The following is a 22,672-nucleotide window of genomic DNA, read 5'->3' on the forward strand; positions in this document are numbered from 1 at the left end:
GATATAAACTGAACACTAGGAAGTTTAGACTTGAAACTGTGGCCTGCGTTGTGCAGGAGGTCAGACTAGATGATCATAATGGTCCTTTCTGACCTTAAAGTCTGAGTCTATGAATAACAACATAAGTTCCTCGACATCTTCCATACATCGACGTCTTCCAAAATAGCTTTGCCCATGAATGATGCAATCATGGAACCCCTTATGTTCATTTGGTAGACTCCAGCAACGATCCCTCCCTCCTGCAATAGATCTGACAGAAAATATTATATGCACAGGCAACAGAATTTCTCTTTTCTCCCTATGTCCAGTTCTTTGGTGGTGGATGCTGTTAATAAGAGGGACAGACAGTCTTACCCCCAAAACACCCCGTACAACAATGATTGGAAGAGGCTCTGCCTCTTTGGCTGAAAGGTCTACTCCTCGGCGACACACCACCTTCGGATTGGCAATTATGTAGCAAAGCTGGCAAAATATGACCACACAAACTATTTATTGAATTCCTGCTGGAGAAGAAAAAAGAACAGTTCAGAGGGCTCATCTCCTAGGGACAGCTGATCTCCAGGATGGCATTACAGGCTGCTTTGGACTCAACAGATACTGCTGCGCAATCTACAATTACTGCAGTAGTCATGAGACAAGTTTCTTGGTTGTCTCTCTGTGGTTTCCCGAGGGAGGTGCAATCAGTTGTGGAAGATCTGCCGTTTGATGGGCCTAAGCCCTTTGCGACTGAGATAGATGGGTATCTGCACAGTCTTAAGGACTCGAGGGTAACACTGAAGTCCCTGGTCATCTATACTCCTAGGACAAAGAGATGACAAGGAAAGTATTACGGCCCACACCATATTCACAAACACACAGGCAATACGAGCCACAAGGCCGAAAACAGCGTCCCACAAAGAGATGACAACCTCCACCTCAATCTACCACGTCTCACCAACCTTATTCCAGACAGCAAGTTTGAGATGTTGGTTGAGAGTCCAAGACCCTCTGCATCTTTCAGTGCTGGAACTTCCTTCTATCTCTTAGCCATTCAGAGATTCCATACTACTCAGTTTGGCAATCCACCACTACAGACAGATGGCTATTGGGGATAATTGATCTTGGATACTCCATCCCATTTACTTCCACCCTCCCTCTCCCTCCATCTTCAGGGACTCCTCTCACGAAGACCTACTGTGACAAGAGCAACAGAGTCCTGTGGCACCTTATAGACTAACAGATGAGACTGTGACAAGAGGTAACCCACCTTCATCCATCTAGGAGCAGTAGAACCAGTACCAACAAAACACAGAGGGAAGAGTTTCTATTCAAATTACTTCCTCTCTCAAAAAAAAAAAAAACAGGAGGATGGAAACCATTCTCGATCTCTGATGGCTCAACAAATTTGTGAGACACCAACATTTCAAGATGTTCACAGTGGCTACCATAATTCCAGCACTAGAAAGGGGGAACTGATTCTCGGCCCTCGACCTTCTGGATGCAAACTTCCATGTAACAATTCACCCATCACATTGGAGGTTTCTTCAGTTCGCTCTAGGACCAGATAACTTCAAATACAAGATGCTACCCTTCAGACTGTCCACTGCTTCCCAAGTTTTCTCAAAGGTACTCGCAGTATTCACATCGTACCTATGCAGGAAAATAATCATATTTCCGTATCTGGACGATTACCTATTGAAAGCACCAAATCAATCAGCAACAATAGAGGCCACCAAACAAATGGGAGCTCTCTTTACACAATTAGGTCTCCAGATAAACACTCAACAATCAACCCTCATATCAGTGCATTGGAGCCTACCTCAATTCACCTGAGGCAACGGCCTCTCTACCAAGGCAACAGTTCCTAACTCTAACAAAGCTATCTTCCACAATACTAAAAAGTCCTCAGACAAAAGCCGGGACTTGTCTACAGTTATAAGGCCACATGGCTGCAATGACTTTCGTTGTCCAGCACGCAAGAGTCCACATGCGGACCTTGGAGGCATGGCTCTACACACAGGACTCCCTAACAAGGTTCAGCATAAACAGACGCCTCACAATGCCAAGCACAGTAAAAGACTCTCCCTCCGAGGCCAGGGAGCACATCTGAACTCTCATTTTGCCCAGGGCCGCTGGTCCCCAACCGAAGCCCTGCTACACATAAATCTTCTGAAATTACAAGCCGTTCACAGCGTGTGCGTCCAATTTTTACCCATGATCAAGCTGAAAACCTTCCTCTAGATCATTAATCAAGATATTGAACAAAACTGGCGCCAGGACCAGCCCTTGGGGCACTCCGCTTGATACTGGCTACCAGCTAGACATAGAGCCAGTGATCACTACTCATTGAGCCCAACGATCTAGTCAGCTTTCTATCCACCTTATAGTCCATTCATCCAGCCCATACTTCTTTAACTTGCCAGCGAGAATACTGTGGGAGACCATATCAAAAGCTTTGCTAAAGTCAAGGAATAACGCAACCACCGCTTTTCCCTCATCCACAGAGTCAGTTATCTTGTCATAGAAGGCAGTTAGGTTAGTCAGGCATGACTTGTCCTTGGTGAATTGTTCCTGATCACTTTTCTCTCCCATAAATGCTTCAGAATTGATTCCTTGAGGACCTGATCCATGATTTTTCCAGGGACTTAGGTGAGGCTGACTGGCCTATAGTTCCCCAGGTCCTCCTCTTTCCCTTTTTTAAAGATGGACACTATATTAGCCTCTATCCAGTCATCCGGGACCTCCCCCGATTGCCATGAGTTTTCAAAGATAATGGACAGTGGCTTTGCAGTCACATCCGCCAACTGTTTTAGCACCTCGGATGCAGCGCATCCGGCCCCGTGGTGCTCGTCCAGCTTTTCTAAATAGTCGTGAGCCACTTCTTTCTCCACAGAGGGCTGGTGGGGACCTCTTCCCCATGCTATGCTGCCCAATGCAGAAGTCTGGGAGCTGACCTTGTTCCTGAAGACAGAGGCAAAAAAAGCATTGAGTGCATTGGCTTTTTCCACATTCTCTGTCACTAGGTTGCCTCCCTCATTCAGTAAGGGGCCCACACTTTCCTTGACCACCACCTTGTTGCTAACATACCTGAAGAAACCCTTCTGGTTACTCTTAACATCTCTTGCTAGCTGCAACTCCAAGTGTCATTTGGCTTTCCTGATCTCACTCGTGCATGCCTGAGCAATATTTTTATACTCCTTTCATGCGTCATTTTCCAATCTTCCACTTCTTGAAAAGTTTCATTTTTGTGTTTTTAAGATCAGGAAGGATTTCAGCTGTTAAGCCAGCTGGTTGCCTGCCATATTTTCTTTTACCACATCGGATGGTTTGTTCCTGCAACCTATATAATTCTTTGAAATACAACCAGATCTCCTGGACTCCTTGCACCCCCTCCATATTATCTCCCAAGGGAATCTCTGCCCATCAGTCCTCTGAGGGAGTCCAAAGTCCTGCTTTTCTGTAGTCCAAGGTCCGTGTTTTGCTCGCTCTCCTTTCTTCCCTTGTGTCAGGATCCTGAACTCAATCATCTTCATGGTCACTGCCTCCCAGGTTTCCCATCCCACTTTTGCTTCCTCTCCTAATTCTTCTTTTTTTGTGTGCAGCAGGTCAAGAAGAGCTCTGCCCCTAGTTGGTTTCTCCAGCACTTGCACCAGGAAATTGTCCCCTACACTTTCCAAAAACTTCCTGGATTGTCTGTGCACCGCTACAATGCTCTCCTAGCAGATATTAGGGTGATTGAAGTCTCCCATAAGAACCAGGGCCTGTGATCTAGTAACTTCTGTTAGTTGCCGGAAGAAAGCCTCATCCACCTCATCCCCCAGGTCTGGTGGCCTATAGCAGACTCCTACCATGACATCACCCTTGTTGCTCACACTTCTTAATCTAATCCAGAGACTCTCAGGTTTTCCTGCAGTTTCATACCGGAGCTCTGAGCAGTCATACTGGTCTCTTACATACAGTGCAACTCCTCCACCTTTTCTGCTCTACCTGTCCTTCCTGAATAGTTTATATTCATCCGTGACAGTTCTCCAGTCATGTGAGTTATCCCACCAAGTCTCTGTTGTTCCAATCACATCATAATTCCTTGACTGTGCCAGGACTTGCTCTCTGCTTGTTTCCCAGGCTTCTTGCATTTGTGTATAGACACTTAAGATAACTAGCTGATCGTCCTGCTTTCTCTTCCCTCTCTTAGTTAGGTGGAGCCCGTCTATGGCTAGCACTCCTCCTTCTTGGAACACTGTACCATAGTCAAAGAATCCAAAGCCTTCTCTCCAACACCACTTGCGTAACCATTTGTTGATTTCCATGATTCGATGGTCTGTACCTGGGCCTTTTCCTTCCACAGGGAGGATGGACGATGGACTTACTCCTCAAACTCCTTTATCCTTCTTCCCAGAGCCACATAGCCTGCAGTGATCTGCTCAGGGTCATTCTTGGCAGTATCATTGGTGCCCATGTGGAGAAGCAGGAAGGGGTAGTGATCCAAGGGCTTGATGAGTCTCGGCAGTCTCTCCATCACATCATGAATCCCAACTCCTGGCAAGCAGCACGCTTCTCGGTTTTCCCAGTTGGGACGGTAAATAAATGATGCAGTCCCCCTGAGGTGGGAGTCCCCAACCACCACCATCCGCCTCCTTCTCTTGGGAGTGGTGGTCGTGGAACCCCCATCTCTAGGACAATGCATCTCATGCCTTCCAATCGTGGAGTCTCCTTCTGCTCCCTTCCCTCAGATGCATCATCTAGTCCACTCTCCGCATTTGTACCTGTGGAGAGAACATGAAAACAGTTGCTCATTTGTATCTGCATTGCTGGTACATGGACGCTCCTATTTCTTCTTCTGGAAGTCACATGCTGCCAATTTCCCTCACCATCCTTCTGTCCCCGCTGCGCAGTCTGCTCTGATTCTTCAGAATGTTGTGTTTGTAGAAATATACCCTGACATCTGTCCAGGAAATCTTCATTTTCTCTTATGCAACGCAGGGTTAATAACTTGTTTCTCCAGACCTTGAACCTTCTCTTCCAATGTGGAGACTACCTTGCACTTTGTACAGACGAAGTTGCTTCTGTCCTGTGAAAGAAAGACAAACATGGTGTATCCTATTCAGTTCACTACCGCCGATCACTCACCATCCAGATCACCTTTCTTCTAAGATCTTCCTCGACTGTTGCGGCAACTACTCAGAGGAGCCTGGAAGTTGAACACTCAGTGGGCTTTCCCCCGGCGAACTCCTAGTCAAAGTCCCTCTGTTAGCCTCTCCGCTGTTTGCCAACTCAGCTGGTTTGCAGCTGATTGCCTTTTTATAACAGTCAGGCCCACTCAAGGCCCACCTGGAACAAAGCACTCCCAATTCAGACTTTTCAAACAATCAAGCACACAGTCAAATTGACAAACTGACAAACTGTCCCAGCAACAGACACTCAGAGATGACCTGCTCCAAAGAAGTGCAGAACCTTTTACTGAATAGTCACAGAGCAACTATCTGTCACACACGTCTACACAAATTCATGGTATCAAAAGAGGCAGATCATATCGATCTCGTCTCACTTACCTATTATTCTGGACTATCTACTTCAACTCAAGGAATCAGGACTTTCAGTGAGTTCAGTCAAGGTACACCTCTCTACCATCACAGCATTCCACCACAAAATGGATAGCGTATCCATTTTCGCGCATCCCATCACCCAGCCCTTTCTCAAGGGCGTCAACAACATCTGCCCTGCCATTGGACCTCAATTTAGTGTTCTGGGGAATCACCAGACACCCCTTCAAGCCGTTAGCTACATGTTCTCTCCTTCACCTTTCAATGAAAGTGGTCTTCCATGTTGCCATTACTTCCGCAAGGTGGATAGTAATACTTGGGGCCCTCATGACTGATCCACCCTACACAATATTGTCCAGAGATAAACTTACCCTCAGGCCGCATCCTAAGTTCCTACCTAAGGTCATGATTTCACCTCAACCAACCCATTCACCTGCGAACATTCTATCTGAAACTACATAGGGACAGATGGGAAGCCATACTCTATACCCTTGATTTACGCAGGGCCCTGGCCTTTTACCAGGACCAGCTCTAGGCACCAACAAAGCAAGCACATGCTTGGGGCAGCACAATTCCAGGGGCAGCGCTCCAGCCATTCTTTTTGTTTGTTTGTTTTTGTTTGGGCAGTTGCACTCTTGGAGCTTGGGGCAGCTTGGAGCCAGCCCTGCCTTTTACATAGACATAATAAGGTCATTCCTCAGGACTCTGAAACTGTTTGTCTCAAACTGTTACTGTCAATATAACCTGCAACGGGGATTTGCACATACTCTACCAGGGAAATATCAACCTAGATAGCTTTTCTAAACAGTGTTCCCATGACTGACATCTGTAGAGCTTCAGCCTGGGCATCAGCCCATGCATTTATGCAACATTATGCATTAGAACAACATATAACATCTAATGTAATGTTTGGGCTCACTGTACTGTCATCTGCCATGACTTCAACTCCAAAGCCTCTTCTTTCCACCAGAGGGTACTGCTCTGAAGTCACCTAAAGTGGAGCACCCACAGGGACAGCACTGGAAAAAGAAGAGAAAGTTACTCACCTTGTGCAGTAACATAGGTTCTTCAAGATGTGTGTCCCTGTGGGTGCTCCACTACCCTCTGTCCTCCCCTTTACTTTGGAGTTGCATACTAAATGCTCTGCAGTAGAGAAGGAACAGAGGGCGGGCTGGTCACACAGCGCCAGATCACTGCTTAAAGTGGCACAAGAAGAGGATGAAGCATGTGCGACCAAACCGGGCACTGCTACCACAAGTCTCCAATTACAAGCACAGGGGCGCACAAGCACCTAAAGTGGAGCATCCACAAGGACACACATCTCGACGAACCTACGTTGCTGCACAAGGTGAGTATCTTTCTCTTTGCCCCACCAAATGCAGCACGTCGTGTACTCATGCACTAGGATATTTGGCAGCTGTTTTTGGGGTGTGGTGGTGAACATCAATAAAAAGAATAGCAACATTTTAAGACAGGTTATGCTGCTCTGTGCTTATGTTGGCACACACTTCAGCTCTGATTCAGCAGAGCACGTAACCACATCCTTTAATCTCTCTATTTAGAAAAGTATGTAATGTGCTTAATATTATACATGTACCTAAGTCCTTTGCTGACGTGAGCCTTTAAATGTGCACCAAATGCATGTTACAAAATGCAGCAGTGTCTCTTCTCTTCAGTCTTCAACCAGAATTGTTTTAACTTAAAGGCACTTTTACTTATTAATTTTATAAGCACCAATAAAATATTTTTGGTTTTAAAACTTTGGGTTGAGATCTTTGAAAATACTCAATGAAAGTAAAGTAAAGTAAACAATGAATGCTTTTGAAAATTCCTCCCTTAAGGTTTTAAATAGGTTTGTTGTAATTGTGATACACCTGACTTATAACTTTGTACCATTTAAATACATTCTTAATTTTCTGTTCTGATTGTTTTTTGTGAAAACACTTTTTTGTTTAGGAAACGACTGTATATGGAAGTATTTGAATATACACGTCCAATGATGCATCCAGAACCTGGTAAATTCTATCAGATTAATCCAGAAGAATATGAACACTCAAATCCCTGGAAAGAAAGCTTTCAGCAGCTGGTATGAATGTTGTTTTTTCACATCCCCAGAAAGATTACATATTGTAATTTAAAGACTATTTGCATAGGTGAAGTACCAGATTTCAGTAACTAAGCCAATATGTGCAGGATTCCCTCAACAGACAGACAGAGAGAGACTACTTGCATGCTGTTTTTCTTAAAATCTTGAAAGAAAAAAAAGTTGTGCATTGGTTTTTTGTTTGTTGGGTTTTTTGGGGGGCGGGAGAGGGGGAGTCCGTTTTTTGTATTGCTCCTCTTAGCTTGTTTATGCTGGGCAGTCAATACACAGGCAAAGTTACTGAAATATTGAGGGAATTTTACATTTGCAAGTCACCTTTTAAAACACGGTATTCCTGTCAAGCTTTGATGGCGATGTAGAAGGTTTGCAGCTTTATGGTGCAATATTATAATAAATCATGATTTAAAAAATCATTGTACTTGTCTGAAAAAGGCGCCTGTATCTGAGTAACTTTTCTTTGACCACTCTTTGCAGAAATTTGGCTTCCTGTGATGGAGCTTCTGGTGAGCTTGCCAGCTCATTGTTTCTGGGCGTGAATTGAGGTTCTTGTTAGCGTGTTCGTCATTGATTCTGTGGAGCTTTGTCATAGCCCTTGGCTATGTATTCTTGTTGTCATAATGGAACTGACTCATTAATATTTGGTGCACTTTCCTTAGTAAGCTCAGAATACATTGACAGTAGCATTTGGTCTTGAACGAGAGGACATTCTAGCTTTTGTGCCAGGAGTTTAGCAGCAAATCATCTTTTAAGGCCAATGATGGGAATTCTAATCCAAAATATAAGAATGGGTGGGCACCACACTTTTTCCAAAATGTGTGTAAAGGAGTAATAAAGTAAGATATCGAGTTTAGTTTATTAATATTTATAATTGTATTCACATTCTAAGATTGTTGAATAAGAGCATTTGGTTTGGCTATAAGTATGGGGCTAATGGTTAGCCCAGAAAAATCAGGTGCAAAGCTGCAAGGAAGTTGAAAGATTTGTTAAAATAAAATCTCCAGCCCACTTCAGTAATGTGACAGGTGGCCACAGAATGAAAATGGGGGATGAGAAAAACTACCATTTTGTTAAGATGAGAATTCTGCTCCCTTTTTCTGACTTTCACCTTATGCAATCAAGCACTTTTTAAAAGAAAGGATTGTGTGTTTTTTATACTTTTTTTTTTTTTTTTTAATCCAGTTCTTGGATGTTTAAGTAGAGGAATAACATATAAAAGTGAGGAGGTGATATTGCCATTGTATACAGGACTGGTCAGATCATTACTGAAATGCTGTGTCCAGTTCTGATGTCCACAATTTAAACAGGATGTTGAAAAATTGGAAAGGGCTTGGAAAAGAGTTACGAGAATAATCTGAGGTCTGGAAAAATGTGCCGTAGATTGAGAGACTAAAGAAGCTCAGTATCTTTTGTTTATCCTAGGGAAGGTTAGTAAGAAGTTACTTGATCGCAATGTGCAAGTACCTGCATGGGGAAAAATATTTCTGATATCAGAAGGATCTTTAATCTAGCAAACAAAGTAATAACATCCAGTGGCTGGAAACTGAACCTAGACAAATTCAGACCTAAAATAAGGCACACATTTTTCACAGAAAGGGAGATTAACTATTGAAACAACTTACTATGGATTCTCCATCACTTGAAGTCTTTAAATCAAGATTTAATGTTTTTTGTAAAAGATATACTCCAGCTCAATCAGAAGTTATGAGTTAGATGCAGGAATGACTTAAAATTCTATGCCCTGTGCAGGAGGTCAGATAAGATAGTCATGATGGTCCTTTCTCATCTTAAAAATTCTGAATCTTCTATTGCTTGCTTAATTAGTATTAACATTACAAACTTCTTCCTTGGTCCTAATTAACACTTTAAAAATACTTGGTGGAAATTCCAACTCATGGAGTCCAGATACATAATGAACACATTTTCAAAATATAAATTGTTTTACAGAACCTATCAAACTATTACAACTATACCCTTTTGCTGATGTACTTTCTAAAATGTTTGTATATACATGTGTGTGTGTATATACACACACATACAACAAGCTTGCTTAGTTATAGGTCTATCTTGAAGTATTTTCTCTATTTCAGTACAAAGGAGCACATGTAAAGCCAGGCTTTGCTGAACACTTCTACAGTAACCCTGCAAGATATAAAGGAAGAGAAAACATGTTGGTATGTTTCTGAATCACTTTATATGAATATTTGTATTCCTTTCTCATCCATTATTTTTTTTTTGCTAAACTCATGTTTGTATTTTGTGTTTTAGTACTATGACACCATTGAGGATGCCCTTGGTGGGGTTCAGGAAGCTCATTTTGATGGACTTATCTTTGTTCACTCTGGTATATATACTGATGAATGGATATATATCGAATCTCCAATCACTATGATTGGTGCAGGTATTTCATTTGAAATCTTTATCTCAATGTGTAACCTTTCTTGTCTCTTAATAGCTGTGTTACAAAAATCTTAGAATATAAAGTAGCCAAGATTTTTCTGTATCAGTCCAGTCATCATATGTATCTTCTGTGGCAAGAGTGTGTGTCACTAATAGAGACAACTGGGTATGTCCTGTCCTCTTTCAACCAGACAAGAAGCCACAGATCAGAATGAAGCAATTTACACTCTTGGCACACTGTCTTTTTCTACTTTCTGCAAGTCGGCTGTGCAGTTTTCTTCTTGCCTCACTTCAGAAAGCAGCTGATGGTTCTGACAGAGGTGCTGTCTCTGTTTGTTAGTTATTGCTGTATCTGGTTTTCTTTATAATGGAGAAGAAATGAGAGACTTAAAAAAAATTACTTTTTGAAATATTGCCTGCTCTTCACTGCAGCTGAGATGCTCAATCCTCTTTCATGGGACCTGTTTATATGCAGAGCTTCACTGTGTCTGTAGAGCAAACTCCATCAGTTTTTTGTGATCAGCTGTTGACCATAATGGAAGAAGCCCAAACAATTTGTGCAACACATTAGGGCCCCTCCTAGAGTCATCTCTTCTGCCAGACCATAGATTCATCCTGGAGAAGGTACCTGTACTCAAACGCAAGAAGCCTGGAAAACAAACAGGAAGAATTGGAAGTCATGGCACAGTCAAGGAACTGTGATGTGATTGGAATAACAGAGACTTGCTGGGGTAACTCACATGACTGGAGTACTGTCATGTATGGATATAAACTGTTCAGGAAGGACAGGTGGGGGCGAAGAGGTGGAGGATTGCACTGTATGTAAGAGAGCAGTATGATTGCTCAGAGCTCCGTTATGAAACTGGAGAAAAGTCTGTTGCGAGTCTTTGGGTTAAGTTTGGAGGCAAGAGCAACAAGGGTGGTGTCGTGATGGGCTTTTGCTATAGACCATCAGACCAGGAGGATGAGGTAGACAAGGCTTTCTTCAGACAGAGGTTTCCAGATCACAGGCCCTGGTTCTCATGGGGGACTTAAATCACTTTGACATCATCTGAGAGAGCAATACAGCAGTGCACAGACAACCCAGGAAGTTTTTTGGAGAGTGTTGGGGACAACTCCCTGGTGCAAGTGCTAGAGGAACCAGCTAGGGGCCATGCTCCTCTTGACCTGCTGCTCACAAACAGGGAAGAATTGGTAGGAGAAGTAGAAGTGGGTGGCAACCTGGGCAGCAGTGACCATGAGGTAGTAGAGTTCAGGATCCTCACAAAAGGAAGAAAGGAGAGCAGCAGAATACGGACTCTGGTCAGAAAAGCAGACTCGGACTTCCACAGGGAACTGATGGGCAGGATTCCCTGGGAGGCTAATATGTGGGGGGGGCAAGTAGTCCAGGAGAGCTGGTTGTATTTTAAAGAAGCCTTATTGAGGGCGCAGGAACAAACCATCCCTTTGTGCAGAAAGAATTGCAAATATGGAAGCAAACCAGCTTGGCTTAACAGTGAAATCTTTGGTGAACTTAAACACAAAAAGGAAACTTACAAGAAGTTGAAACTTGAGCAGATGACTAGGGAGTACAAAAATATTGCTTGAGCATACAGGGATCTAATCAGAAAAGCCAAAGCACAATTGGAGTTGCAGCTAGGAATGGATATGAAGGGTAACAAAAACGGTTGCTACAAGTATGTTAGCAACAAGAAGGTGGTCAAGGAAAGGCAACTGAATTGGGGAGGCAACCTAGTGACAGATGATGTGGAAAAAGCAGAAGTCATAGAAGATTAGGATGGGAAGAGACCTCAGGAGGTCATCTAGTCCAACTCCCTGCCAGGCCTTAAAAACTTCTAAGGATGGAGATTCTACCACTTCCCTAGGTAACCCACTCCAGTGCTTCACCACCCTCCTAGTGAAATAGTTTTTCCTAATATCCAAGCTAGACCAACCCCACTGCAACTTGAGACCATTGCTCCTTGTTCTGTCATCTGCCACTACTGAGAACAGCTGAGCTCCATCCTCTTTGGATCCCCACTTCAGGTAGTTGAAGGCTGCTATCAAATCCCCCCTCACTCTTCTCCTCTGCAGACTAAATAAGCCCAGGTTCCTCAGCCTCTCCTCAATGCTTATTTTGCCTCAGTCTTATGGACAAGGTCAGCTTCCAAGACTGTTGCACTGGGCTGCACAGTATGGGGAGGAGGTGCACAGCTCTCAGTGAAAGAACAAGTTAAGGACTATTTAGAAATGTTGGACATGCACAAGTCCATGGGGCCAGATGCCCCTGAGGAAGTTGGCTGATGTGATTGCAGAGCCATTAGCTATTATTGGCCATTATCTCTGAAAACTCTTGGAGATTGGGAGAATCTTGGATGATTGGAAAAAAGGCAAATATAGTTTCCATATTTGAAAATGGGAAGAAGGAGAGTCCAGGGAACTACAGACTGTTCAGCCTCACCTCAGTCCCTAGAAAAGTCATGGAGCATGTCCCCAAGGTGGCAGTTACTAGATCTAAGCTGATAAATAAGCTTAGGGGTTATCTCATGCAGGTCCCCACAATTGTACCCTAAAGTTCAGAGTGGCGGTAATACCTTGACAACCTTAAAGGAGGGAAACAGATCAGATATATAGTTCATAGAAGATTAGGGTTGGAAAAGACCTCAGGACCAACCCCAACTAAATCATCCCAGCCAGGGCTTTGTCAAGCCAGGCCTTAAAAACCTTTAAGGATGGAGATTCTACCAACTCCCTAGGTAACCCATTCCAGTGCTTCACCACCCTCCTAGTGAAATAGTGTCTCCTAATATCCAACCTAGACCTCCCCCACTGCAACTTGAGACCGTTGCTTCTTGTTCTGTCATCTGCCACCACTGAGAACAGCCTCGCTCCCTCTTTGGAGCCCCCTTCAAGTAGTTGGAAGGCTTGTATCAAATCCCCCCTTGTCCTTATTTTCCGCAGGACTTAAATAAAACGCCAGTTCCCTCAGCCTCTCTTGTAAGTCATGCCCGCAGCCCCCTAGATCATTTTTGTGCCCTCCACTGGATTCTTCATTTGTTACCCCTATCTGTAGTGGGTGGGACCAAACCTGAACCCAGTTAATTGAGTGTGGCTCACCCGTGCCTGAATGAAGAGCATAATCACTTTTCCCGGACTGTGGCAGTGTCCTACTAATCAAGCCAAAGATGCTGTTGGCCTTCTTGCAACAGGGCACACGTCTAGACTCATATCAGCTCTTCGTCCACTTGTAATCCCAGGTCTTTTCTGCAGAACGCGCTATAGCCAGTCGGTCCCTGGACCTGAAGGCGGTGCATAGATTTTTCTCCTAAGTGCAGACTTTGCACTTTTCCGGTTGGAAACCTCATCAGATTTCTTTTGGCCCGTGCCTCCGATTTGTTAGTTCACTCTGGACCCTGTCCTATCGTCCAGCATATCTACCTGTCCCCCCATCTTAGTCATCTGCGAACTTGCTGAAGGTGCATTTATCCATCATCGATAATTAATTAAGATGTTGAACAAACCAGGTCCCAAGGACTGACCCCTGGGCACTCTGATTTGAAAGCTGCCAACTACACATTGAGTGTAATGTTCAGAAGCGATTGATCGACGCCAACAATCTAGCCAGCTTTCTGTCCGCCTTATAGTCCATTCATCCAATCCATACTTCTTTAACTTGCTGGCAAGAATACTGTGGGAGACCATATCAAAAGCTTTGCTAAAGTCAAGATATCTCACATCCACCACTTCTCCCATATCCACAGAGCAAGTTATCTCATCATAGAAGGCAATCAGGTTGGTCAGGCATGACTTGCCCTTGGTGAATCCATGTTGACTGTTCCTGATCTGCTTCACCAACTCTATTTAGAGTAGCACAGCAGCAGGAACTACTGCAGCTGAAGTACCACTACTGTGATAGTAGTTCAAGGGTAGTGGTCCTTGCTTCTCCATGGACAGCAGGAGGATTTCTTCTCCTGCTGATGTACCAAGTGCAGCTGTATGGGCATGATTCAGGGGAAAAGATTAAGAAGTAGCTCTCTCCTGATTACTTAGCAATGCCATCGTATTGTAGAACTACAAAGAATACTAAAGTCCTTCATTTCTTTCTTTCTTTGCAATATTCCCTCAGGTTGGTTGTTTTGATGCAAATCTGGGTGGATATTCTTAGGGTTAGTCTAAACATATTTTTGTACTGCTATAAATATATTGGATTGATATAGTTAGTGGTACAATCCTCTGGAGTGAATGTAGTTTTACTGCTATAAAGGTGCTTATCAGTATGGTTTAGTCTCATAAAAGTTTCTAAACTGATATAGCAATATAAAAGTGGTGTAGACAAGACCTTATTTCTGAATAAGAGTGTTCCATACAGACTTGTACCAAAATAACTAAAAGTATGAATGAATTATGACTGGTTTAGTTATTTCAGTTCCAGTTTGTGGTGACATAAAATTGGCTTTTTTGTTTACTGCTGTTTCTTGAGCACCAATATCACTGAGGTCAACACAGCTTTAAGAATATTTTTTTAAAACTTGTGCTCCCTCTGCTGGCTCTTCAGCAATAGCATGCAAACACTTTTTTTGTCTAGCCCAGGGTTCAGCAACCTTTCAGAAGTGCTGTTCCAAGTCTTCATTTATTCACTCTAATTTAAGGTTTTGTGTGCCAGTAATGCATTTTAACATTTTTAGAAGGTCTCTTTCTCTAAGTCTATAATATATAACTAAACTATTGTTATATGTAGTAAATAAGGTTTTTAAAATGTTTAAGAAGCTTCTTTTGAAAATTAAATTAAAATGCAGACTTCCCCTGACTGGTGGCCAGGACCTGGGCAGTGTGAGTGCTGCTGAAAATCAGCTTGCGTGCCGCCCTCGGCACCCGTGTCATAGGTTGCCTACCCCTGGTCTAGTCTCAGTATAAAGATTGCTGAAGAACCTTGCTATTCATCAAATTTCAAGTTACTGCATCTTGTAGATCGCCAATTTTAAAACATTCTTTTAACACTTACTTTGAAAAGCTTAACACTTATTTATTCTGAACTGTAGTTCAGTTTTAAACTGTAATAAACTTTTAGTACATTAAGTATAAAAAATAGACTTTCCTACAGCACTCTGCATGTAAGTGGTGAGAAATGAGGAGATACCACTTTTTTGGTTTTGCGAAAGTTGTAAAGAACATGCATGAATTAGCAAGCACCGCTATGTGATGGTGTACTGAATTTATGTATTTAGTCTTCATAAAAAGATTTAGAATCCAGACCATATACAGCATCAGGTTTTAACTGTTTTACAGTAGTACAAGTTTGAGCCCAAATATGTTATAGTCTCATTTTTTATTAGAAAACTTAAATGGTATTTTGTAATCAGTTTTGTTTTCCTACACACTATATTGAATTATCTATTTCTGGTTTGTTTTAATGGGGAACAATTTCCTAGTAGTTAGGGAATTGGAAGTCAGAACACCTGGGCCAAGTCTGCACTAGAAAAGGTTTGCTGGTATATATTTAATACTAGTATTAGGTGTGGCTTTTACACCAGTAAAAAAGTGCTTCCCTGAACTACATAAGCTATACTAGCAAAGGCACTTTTATGCCAGTATAACTGCATCTAAACTAAGGCCACGTCTATCCTACAGATTTCTGGTGGTATAGCAGATTTCTGCTGGTGTAGCTAGGTCATGGATCCTTTTTGCACCTATGACTGAGGCAGCTGTACTGGCAGAAGGTGGTAAACAACTATACTGGCAAAACTGCATTGTTACTAAAATAGCTTGTTTGGTCATGGGGAGTGGTTTCACTATGCCAGTGCAAAGCACAGCTTTGCTGGTATTGCTGTGTCCGCATTAGGAGCACTTTTCAAGTATAGTATACTAATATTCCTAGATGGTAAAGTGCTCCTAATGTAAATATGCCTGAGAATCCGCATCTTTTTTTTCACTTGTAGAACTTGAAATTGCATCGTGTTTGTTTTCAGTTTTCATAGGAAAAGAGTAAACTTTTAAAATAACTTCTTGTTTACAGCACCTGGAAAAGTAGCAGATAAAGTCATAATAGAAAACACTAGGGATTCCACCTTCGTTTTTATGGAGGGGTCTGAAGATGCATACGTTGGATATATGACAATCAGGGTAAGCAACCTTAGTAGAACTTCCAATAATTTCCAAATTATGCTTTTTTAAAAAATATCAAAACGTTAAATTTTATTCTTTTAGTTCAATCCTGATGACAAATCTGCTCAACACCACAATGCACACCACTGCTTAGAGATTACCGTGAATTGCAGCCCAATAATAGATCATTGTATCATTCGAAGTACCTGTACAGGTTAGTGTCCCCTTCACTGTTAAATTAATTCTAAACACTGTTACTGAAATAGGATAATTGCAGTGAACAGAATTTTTTTCGTCCATTTGCAGCACAAAATTTAGTCATGAACATTTTTCCCTCTCATTATATTTGGCTAGAACCTGTCCTTTTGGATGCAGACCTTGCTATAGTTTATCTATACTTTAATCACTTTGAAATTGAAATTATTGCCATGCATTCTATGTAAAGCTATGCCTGAAGATCATTTAGAAACTACAGCTGGTACAGAGTGCCCTGGTCTGTTTGGATGATATTTCATGTTGGGAGTGCATAACAGTTATTATTGATGTCTGCTTACCAGACATCATGGATGAGATCCTGGCCCTACTGAAGATTAGTGGAAGGGTATCTCTGGAGAGGGTCCCCTTACTCTGGAACCTGCTCTTCTTCCCCATTATTTAGACAATGCAATACTCTGTTGATGATCTTGTCATGATACAAAATATTTGATTGCTCCAGGCCCTTGAAGATGATAGATTACTGAGGGTGTAAATACATTCAAGTGGGGGAGTAGTTAGCAGTCTTGAGACAGTGTAGTGAGCTTTGTTATATCTTTTTTTATTTTTCTTCTGCATATTGTTCAGTGAGGGTGTGAAAAGTTGGATGAACTATTCTTTTATTAACTTAAATAAATATACAAAATATTGCCCATTCTACCAGTGACATGCTGTTTGTGTAACTTTTGACAATTTGACTTAAACTCTCTCTGTCTCAGCTTCCATATCTGCAAAATGGGGATGGTAATAGTTTCCTATCTGGGCAAAGTACTTTTCATTGCTTTAATAAAAGGCACTAAATGAATGCTACATTTTTAAAATATCCATTTTACATGCCATTGCATACTGTATGTTTTCTCGTAAGAATAGGGCCAAACTATCTATAAATACACTACACTTTGAATCTTTGATAACTGTACACTTTTCTTCCAGTGGGCTCTGCAGTATGTGTTAGTGGCCAGGGAGCTTGTCCCACTATCAAACACTGTAATATCAGCGACTGTGAAAATGTTGGACTTTATATTACAGATCATGCACAGGTATTTTCTATTTCTGATTTCCCCCCCTAACTTTTGTAGAACTATTTATTACTGTTGATTTTTGATTTTTACTTACTTTTTGCCAGGGAATATATGAGGACAACGAGATCTCCAATAATGCATTAGCAGGAATTTGGGTTAAAAACCATGGAAACCCCATTATCAGACGGAATCACATTCATCATGGACGTGATGTTGGTGTTTTCACATTTGACCATGGCATGGTAATGTACATTTTTGTTTTGAAGAAAGATTACTGTACACTGCTGTACATCTGTAGCTCTCAAATATCACTGCACAATAGTTTTGAAGAAATGTTTTTTATTTGTGACCAGTTATTTTTAAAATCTCTAATGTTCCTTCCCCCAACTCTCCTCATCGTACAAAATTGTTTACCTTACTTTTAAAAACAAATGTAGCTAAAAAGTGAAAAACAATCAGAACAAAGCATAGCAAAGGACCACTTCCCAGTAGGTTGGCAACACAAATGGATTACATTCAGGATTCAAAATAATGAAAAATCGCTGCTGTAACAAAATGTTGTAAATATTTAGGTTCACACTTACACTATTGGCTCTTAAATAAATAAAATAAGGTTTTTTTATGTTAATTCTGTATCTTATGAAAGTACCTGAAAGATTTAGGAGTGTAGTAAAATGTAGCATGAAAACAATCGGATTTAATGGTGCATCTCTGCAACAGAATATACCAAACCTTTTTTAGTAGAGGCTCTTTTGTTGTGGAATTGGTGGTGTAATCCACCCATTATCAGAGAATTGTGCTTCAGAATTGAAGCTTTCCTTTAGAAGAAAAAGCTTCTTACACGCAGGTATTCCAAAGAAAACCTTAAAAATACGAACTGAATGAAAACTGATGCAATGGTTTTGTCTTGATTCTGCGCAGACCTTGAAACACTAACTGGAGTGTAAACTACCCTGAATAATCCCAATGGGTTATTATCTCTGAAATACAGAGATGACATTGTACATGTCTACACTGTTAATTGTTTTATTGATAATCATATTAGCAGAAATATCCTGCTGGAGTGCAACATTCCCAAAGCATAACCCATGCATGCTTGAGTGCCAAAAGTCTCAACTTCACCCAGTTGCCAAAACCATCAGTTCTTCTTCAAGTGATTGCTCATATGTGTTCCATAGTAGGTGTGTGTGCTTGCCACATGCACCAGTGCCGGAAGTTTTTCCCTTAGCAGTACCCGTAGTGAGAGAGCACCGCTGTGACCCCTAGAGTGGCGCCTCTATATCGTGCTATAAGGGGAGCTGCGCAGTCCCCCCACCCTCAGTTCTTTCTTGCCACCAGTGAAGGTAGTCGGAACTTTGTGCTCCAGCTCTGCTGTAGCGCTTCTAGCCTTTAGTAGTACAACTCTTCTTCGTAGATTGCTTCTCTAGTTAGTTGCCTGGCTCGGGGCATGCCCTGTGCCCCAGGCTTCAAGTCGTGCAACTCCTATCACAGTTCTGTGCCCAGGAGCGACCCACACTCTGTGTCTTCGCTGTCTGGGCGAGACTCACGTAAGTGAGCATTGTAAAATCTGCAGATCGTTCAAGCCTCAAATGAAGTGTGAAAGAGATATCCAACTCCAGGCCCTGCTAATGGAGTTGGCATTGGCCCCGGCACTGGAACGCCTACCCGACTCGGCGCCAGGCACCGCATCATCGGTGCAGAGCGAGGCTCCATCCACCAGTCGGCACCACTCCCCCACCAAGAAGTAAGGGAAGGCTCAGCAGCGCCGAGAGAGGGACAGTGGTGAGGCCAGACCCGAGTTGGGCAGCCCACGATCTCTCTCGGTTACCAGACCTCTGACTCACGCTGAGCAGAGTAGTCCAGTCCCATCCGCGCATGCCTCTCCTGTTGTGAGAATGCTGTCAACGCTGGAGGCAACACAGGCAGCGTGTGACATCCTCGCCCTTCTGGTGCTGGGTGCACCACCTGAGACGGGCCCCCGATCCTGAGGGAAGCCACCACTGGGAGCTCATCAACCCTCTCCGGTCCGGCATAGCCCCCTGCTCCAAGGCCAAGATACCTACCTGTTCCAAGAGGCCATCCCAGAGCCCGCACCAGACTTCCACTCCGTTAGCTGATTTGCCTGAGATGGAGTCTCACGGGTCCTCCACTACCCATAGAGGTTGCAGGCACCGAGACAAGAGGCGTCAACGCTCCTCTTCCCACCGAAGCTATAGGAGCAGGTCTCGACGCCATCGGCACCAACTCTCGGATCCTGCCTCTGGAAATTTCCACTACATTCATTCGACGACGTGGGTATTCACCCACGAAAGCTCATGCTCCAATACGTTTGTTAGTCTATAAGGTGCCAGAGAACTCATTGCCACTTTTTCAGCTTCGAGTGTTCGCTCTGAGAGACATCATGCTCAGAATGCGCCTCGACCATCATCAGCACCAGGCGTTGTAACCATGGTCGCCGAGGGGAATCTAGAAGCAGCACCTCCAACGGGTACATGTCTTCATCATCGAGGTCTAAATCTCAGGGTCGGCACCGACAAGGCCGTGAATGCTCCCCACACCCGTACAGCACTTTGCGTTCCTCAGCAACTTCGGCACCTAGACACCCACCCCTGGACCATGCCATCCCCATGATCAGGCAGCTTGGCTCATTCCCCAAGTGGGTCAGTGGCAAGTGGCGCCTTGGCAAAGGCAGTGGTATCAGTGGGCACTATGGCCCCAATTACCTGCACCACCGAGACCCCATTCAGTGGCTGGGGCATCACAGGTACACTCTAAGACCCCACCTTGGCACCGGGAAAAGTCAACTGATACCGAACCAGTGGCACCGCACCCAGGCTCGTACTTGGGGGTTGAACCACTGGTACCGCCCGACTCCCTGGGGGCAGAACTGGTCCCCTCAGCGGCACCAGAGGAATCCATAGTGGCGCCACCACCCGTCCTACAGGAAGATTTTAAGGCTCACCAAGAGCTCCTTAATCGAGTGGCCTCGAATCATCAGCTTCAGGCTGAGGAGATGGAGGAGCCGTCGGACTCCTGTTCAACGTGTTATCCTCCTCAGCACCAGGCCATGTGGCCTTACCTCTCCACCAGGGGGTGGCCAACATATCGACTTCGCTTTGGCGAACCCTGGCCTCCTTGACACCTATTTCTAAAAAGTCGGAGAGAAAGTATTTCTTGCCAACAAAGGGGCACCAATACTTGTACTCTCATCCGGCACCCATCTTTCTGGTGGTGGAGTCTCTAAACCACCGAAAGAGGCATGGTCAACCCGCGCCCACCCACCAAGGATAAAGACACCAGGAGACTGGATACCTTTGGCAGGAAAGTTTATTCATCAGCGAGCTTACAGCTCAGGGTGGCAAATCACCAAGCCCTACTGAGCCAGTATGATTTTAACTTATGGGGGTCCCTGCCAAAGTTTGAACCTCTTCTCCAGGAAAGGGACAAGAGGGACTTCAGAGCTTTGGTCGACAAAGGAGCGGCAGCGGCGAAAGCGGTTCTTCAAGCGGCTTCGGACGCGGCAGATACAGTGGCCTGTTCAATGGCCTCAGCCATTTTCATGTGCAGGGCATCGTGGCTCTCACTGTCGGGGCTGTCCGCAGAGTCCCAGTCCCTCATGCAGGACCTGCCCTTCGACAGGAAGGCCCTGTTTGCGGATCAAACAAACATCTGTCTGCATGGGATGAAAGACTCCCACACCACCCTGCAAACTGTGGGACTATATGTCCCGCCAGCAAAGGACAAACCCAGGCCACAGACCTCTGCCCCTCCAGCTAGAGGCAGATATGAGCCCCTACCTAAGAGGCCAAGGGAGCAGAGACGCAGGTCCTAGTGCCAGTCCCGCTCGGCCCTGCGATCTGGCCCCTCAAAGGGCAAGAGGCAGGGGAAGAGGTGCTTTTGACTCTTTGTGGGAGGCCACCGGGCCTGTTCCCAGGGAAGCCCCTCAGTTAATAAAGTTGTGTTCTGCAACCATTTATCTGCCTTCCGAGTGCAATGGTTCCATATAACGTTGGACCAGTGGGTCCTCAGCACCATTTCCAAGGGCTACATGTTGCAGTTCGCTATACTCCCCTCCTCATCCCCGTCCCCAGGGACCTGGACCACACCCTCCTTTTAGACCAGGAAGTGACGCACCTCCTCACACTGGGCGCGATGGATAAGGTACCTCAGGAATTCCAGGGCAGAGAGTTTTACTCCTGGTATTCCCTGATTCCAAAGGCAAAAGGCAGGCTCAGGCCCATCCTTGACCTGTGGAACCTCAACCAATTTATGGTCCATTACAAGTTCCATATACTTTCCCTGACCTGTATTATTCCATCCCTAGACCCGGGGGATTGGTTCGCAGCCCTGGACCTCCAGGATGCATATTTCCACATCCATATTTTCGAGGGTCACAGGTGCTTCCTCCACTTCCGGGTAGGGTGGGACCGCTACCAGGACCGTAAATTGGTAGTGGTCCCGCCCTACCCATGCCAGGCTCAGAATGAGGCCTCTCCAACTCTGGCTGGCCTCCCAATATTCCCAGGCCAAGGACGACCTGGACACGGTGGTCACATTACCTCCCAACATAGTGGCTGACCTGCAGTGGTAGTCTCTCCCAAACAACGTTACAAGGGATTCCCCTCCAAGAGATCCCTCCCTCACTAGATCTGGTGTTGGATGCCTCAGACCTGGATTGGGAAGCCCATACGGGGATCTTCCAAAGCCAAGGCAGATGGTCGACCTCGGAATTGTCCCTGCACATAAATGTCAGGGAACTCAGGGCGGTACGCCTGGCGTTCATAGCTTTGAGCCTGCACCTACGGAGAAAGATGGTCAGAGTCCCCACGGACAATACGGCCGCAGTGTATTACATCAACAGGCAAAGGGGCACGTGCTTTTCGGCCTTACGCCAGGAAGCTCTGGACCTATGGGAATTCTGCATAGCCCATATATCTCTCTCAGGGCTTTTCACCTACCCGGCACTCGCAGTACATGAGCCAATCACCTAGCAGGGTTTTCTCCCACCAATATGAGTGGTCACTCCGCTGAGAGGTTACCCAGCAATTCTTCCGAGTGGGGAGCTGTCGTAGCTTCCTACTCAGATTTGAACCTTAGCGTTCATAAACTGAGAAGCTAGCATGAGCACCTCTAAGCTCAGTTTACCAGCTTAGATCTGATCTCGCTGCCACCATTCAAAATTTCCAGGGTTTTGGCCCCCTCTGGTCTCCCCAAAACCTTCCCTGGAGGGACCCCAAGACTCAGAAACCCTGAGCCTACAACAAAGGGAAATAACCCACTTCCCTTCCCTCTCTCTC

The 22,672-nt window shown here is 44.3% G+C and overlaps 1 protein-coding gene across 11 annotated transcripts in view; it reads left to right on the forward strand.

Moving 5' to 3' along the window:
• The window catches only part of FBXO11 (F-box protein 11), a 183,798-nt gene that overhangs the window by 115,180 nt on the left and 45,946 nt on the right, over positions 1-22,672 (forward strand). For all 11 annotated transcript variants that reach the window (XM_032772050.2, XM_032772049.2, XM_032772046.2 and 8 more), the window contains 7 exons: positions 7,476-7,605; positions 9,711-9,794; positions 9,889-10,021; positions 16,013-16,119; positions 16,204-16,315; positions 17,287-17,393; positions 17,480-17,617. In XM_032772050.2, the coding sequence (XP_032627941.1) occupies positions 7,476-7,605; positions 9,711-9,794; positions 9,889-10,021; positions 16,013-16,119; positions 16,204-16,315; positions 17,287-17,393; positions 17,480-17,617 (811 nt within the window). The remainder of the gene's footprint in view (positions 1-7,475; positions 7,606-9,710; positions 9,795-9,888; positions 10,022-16,012; positions 16,120-16,203; positions 16,316-17,286; positions 17,394-17,479; positions 17,618-22,672) is intronic.

Source organism: Chelonoidis abingdonii, chromosome 3, assembly GCF_003597395.2.
Source record: "Chelonoidis abingdonii isolate Lonesome George chromosome 3, CheloAbing_2.0, whole genome shotgun sequence".
Taxonomy (NCBI): Eukaryota; Metazoa; Chordata; order Testudines; family Testudinidae; genus Chelonoidis; species Chelonoidis abingdonii.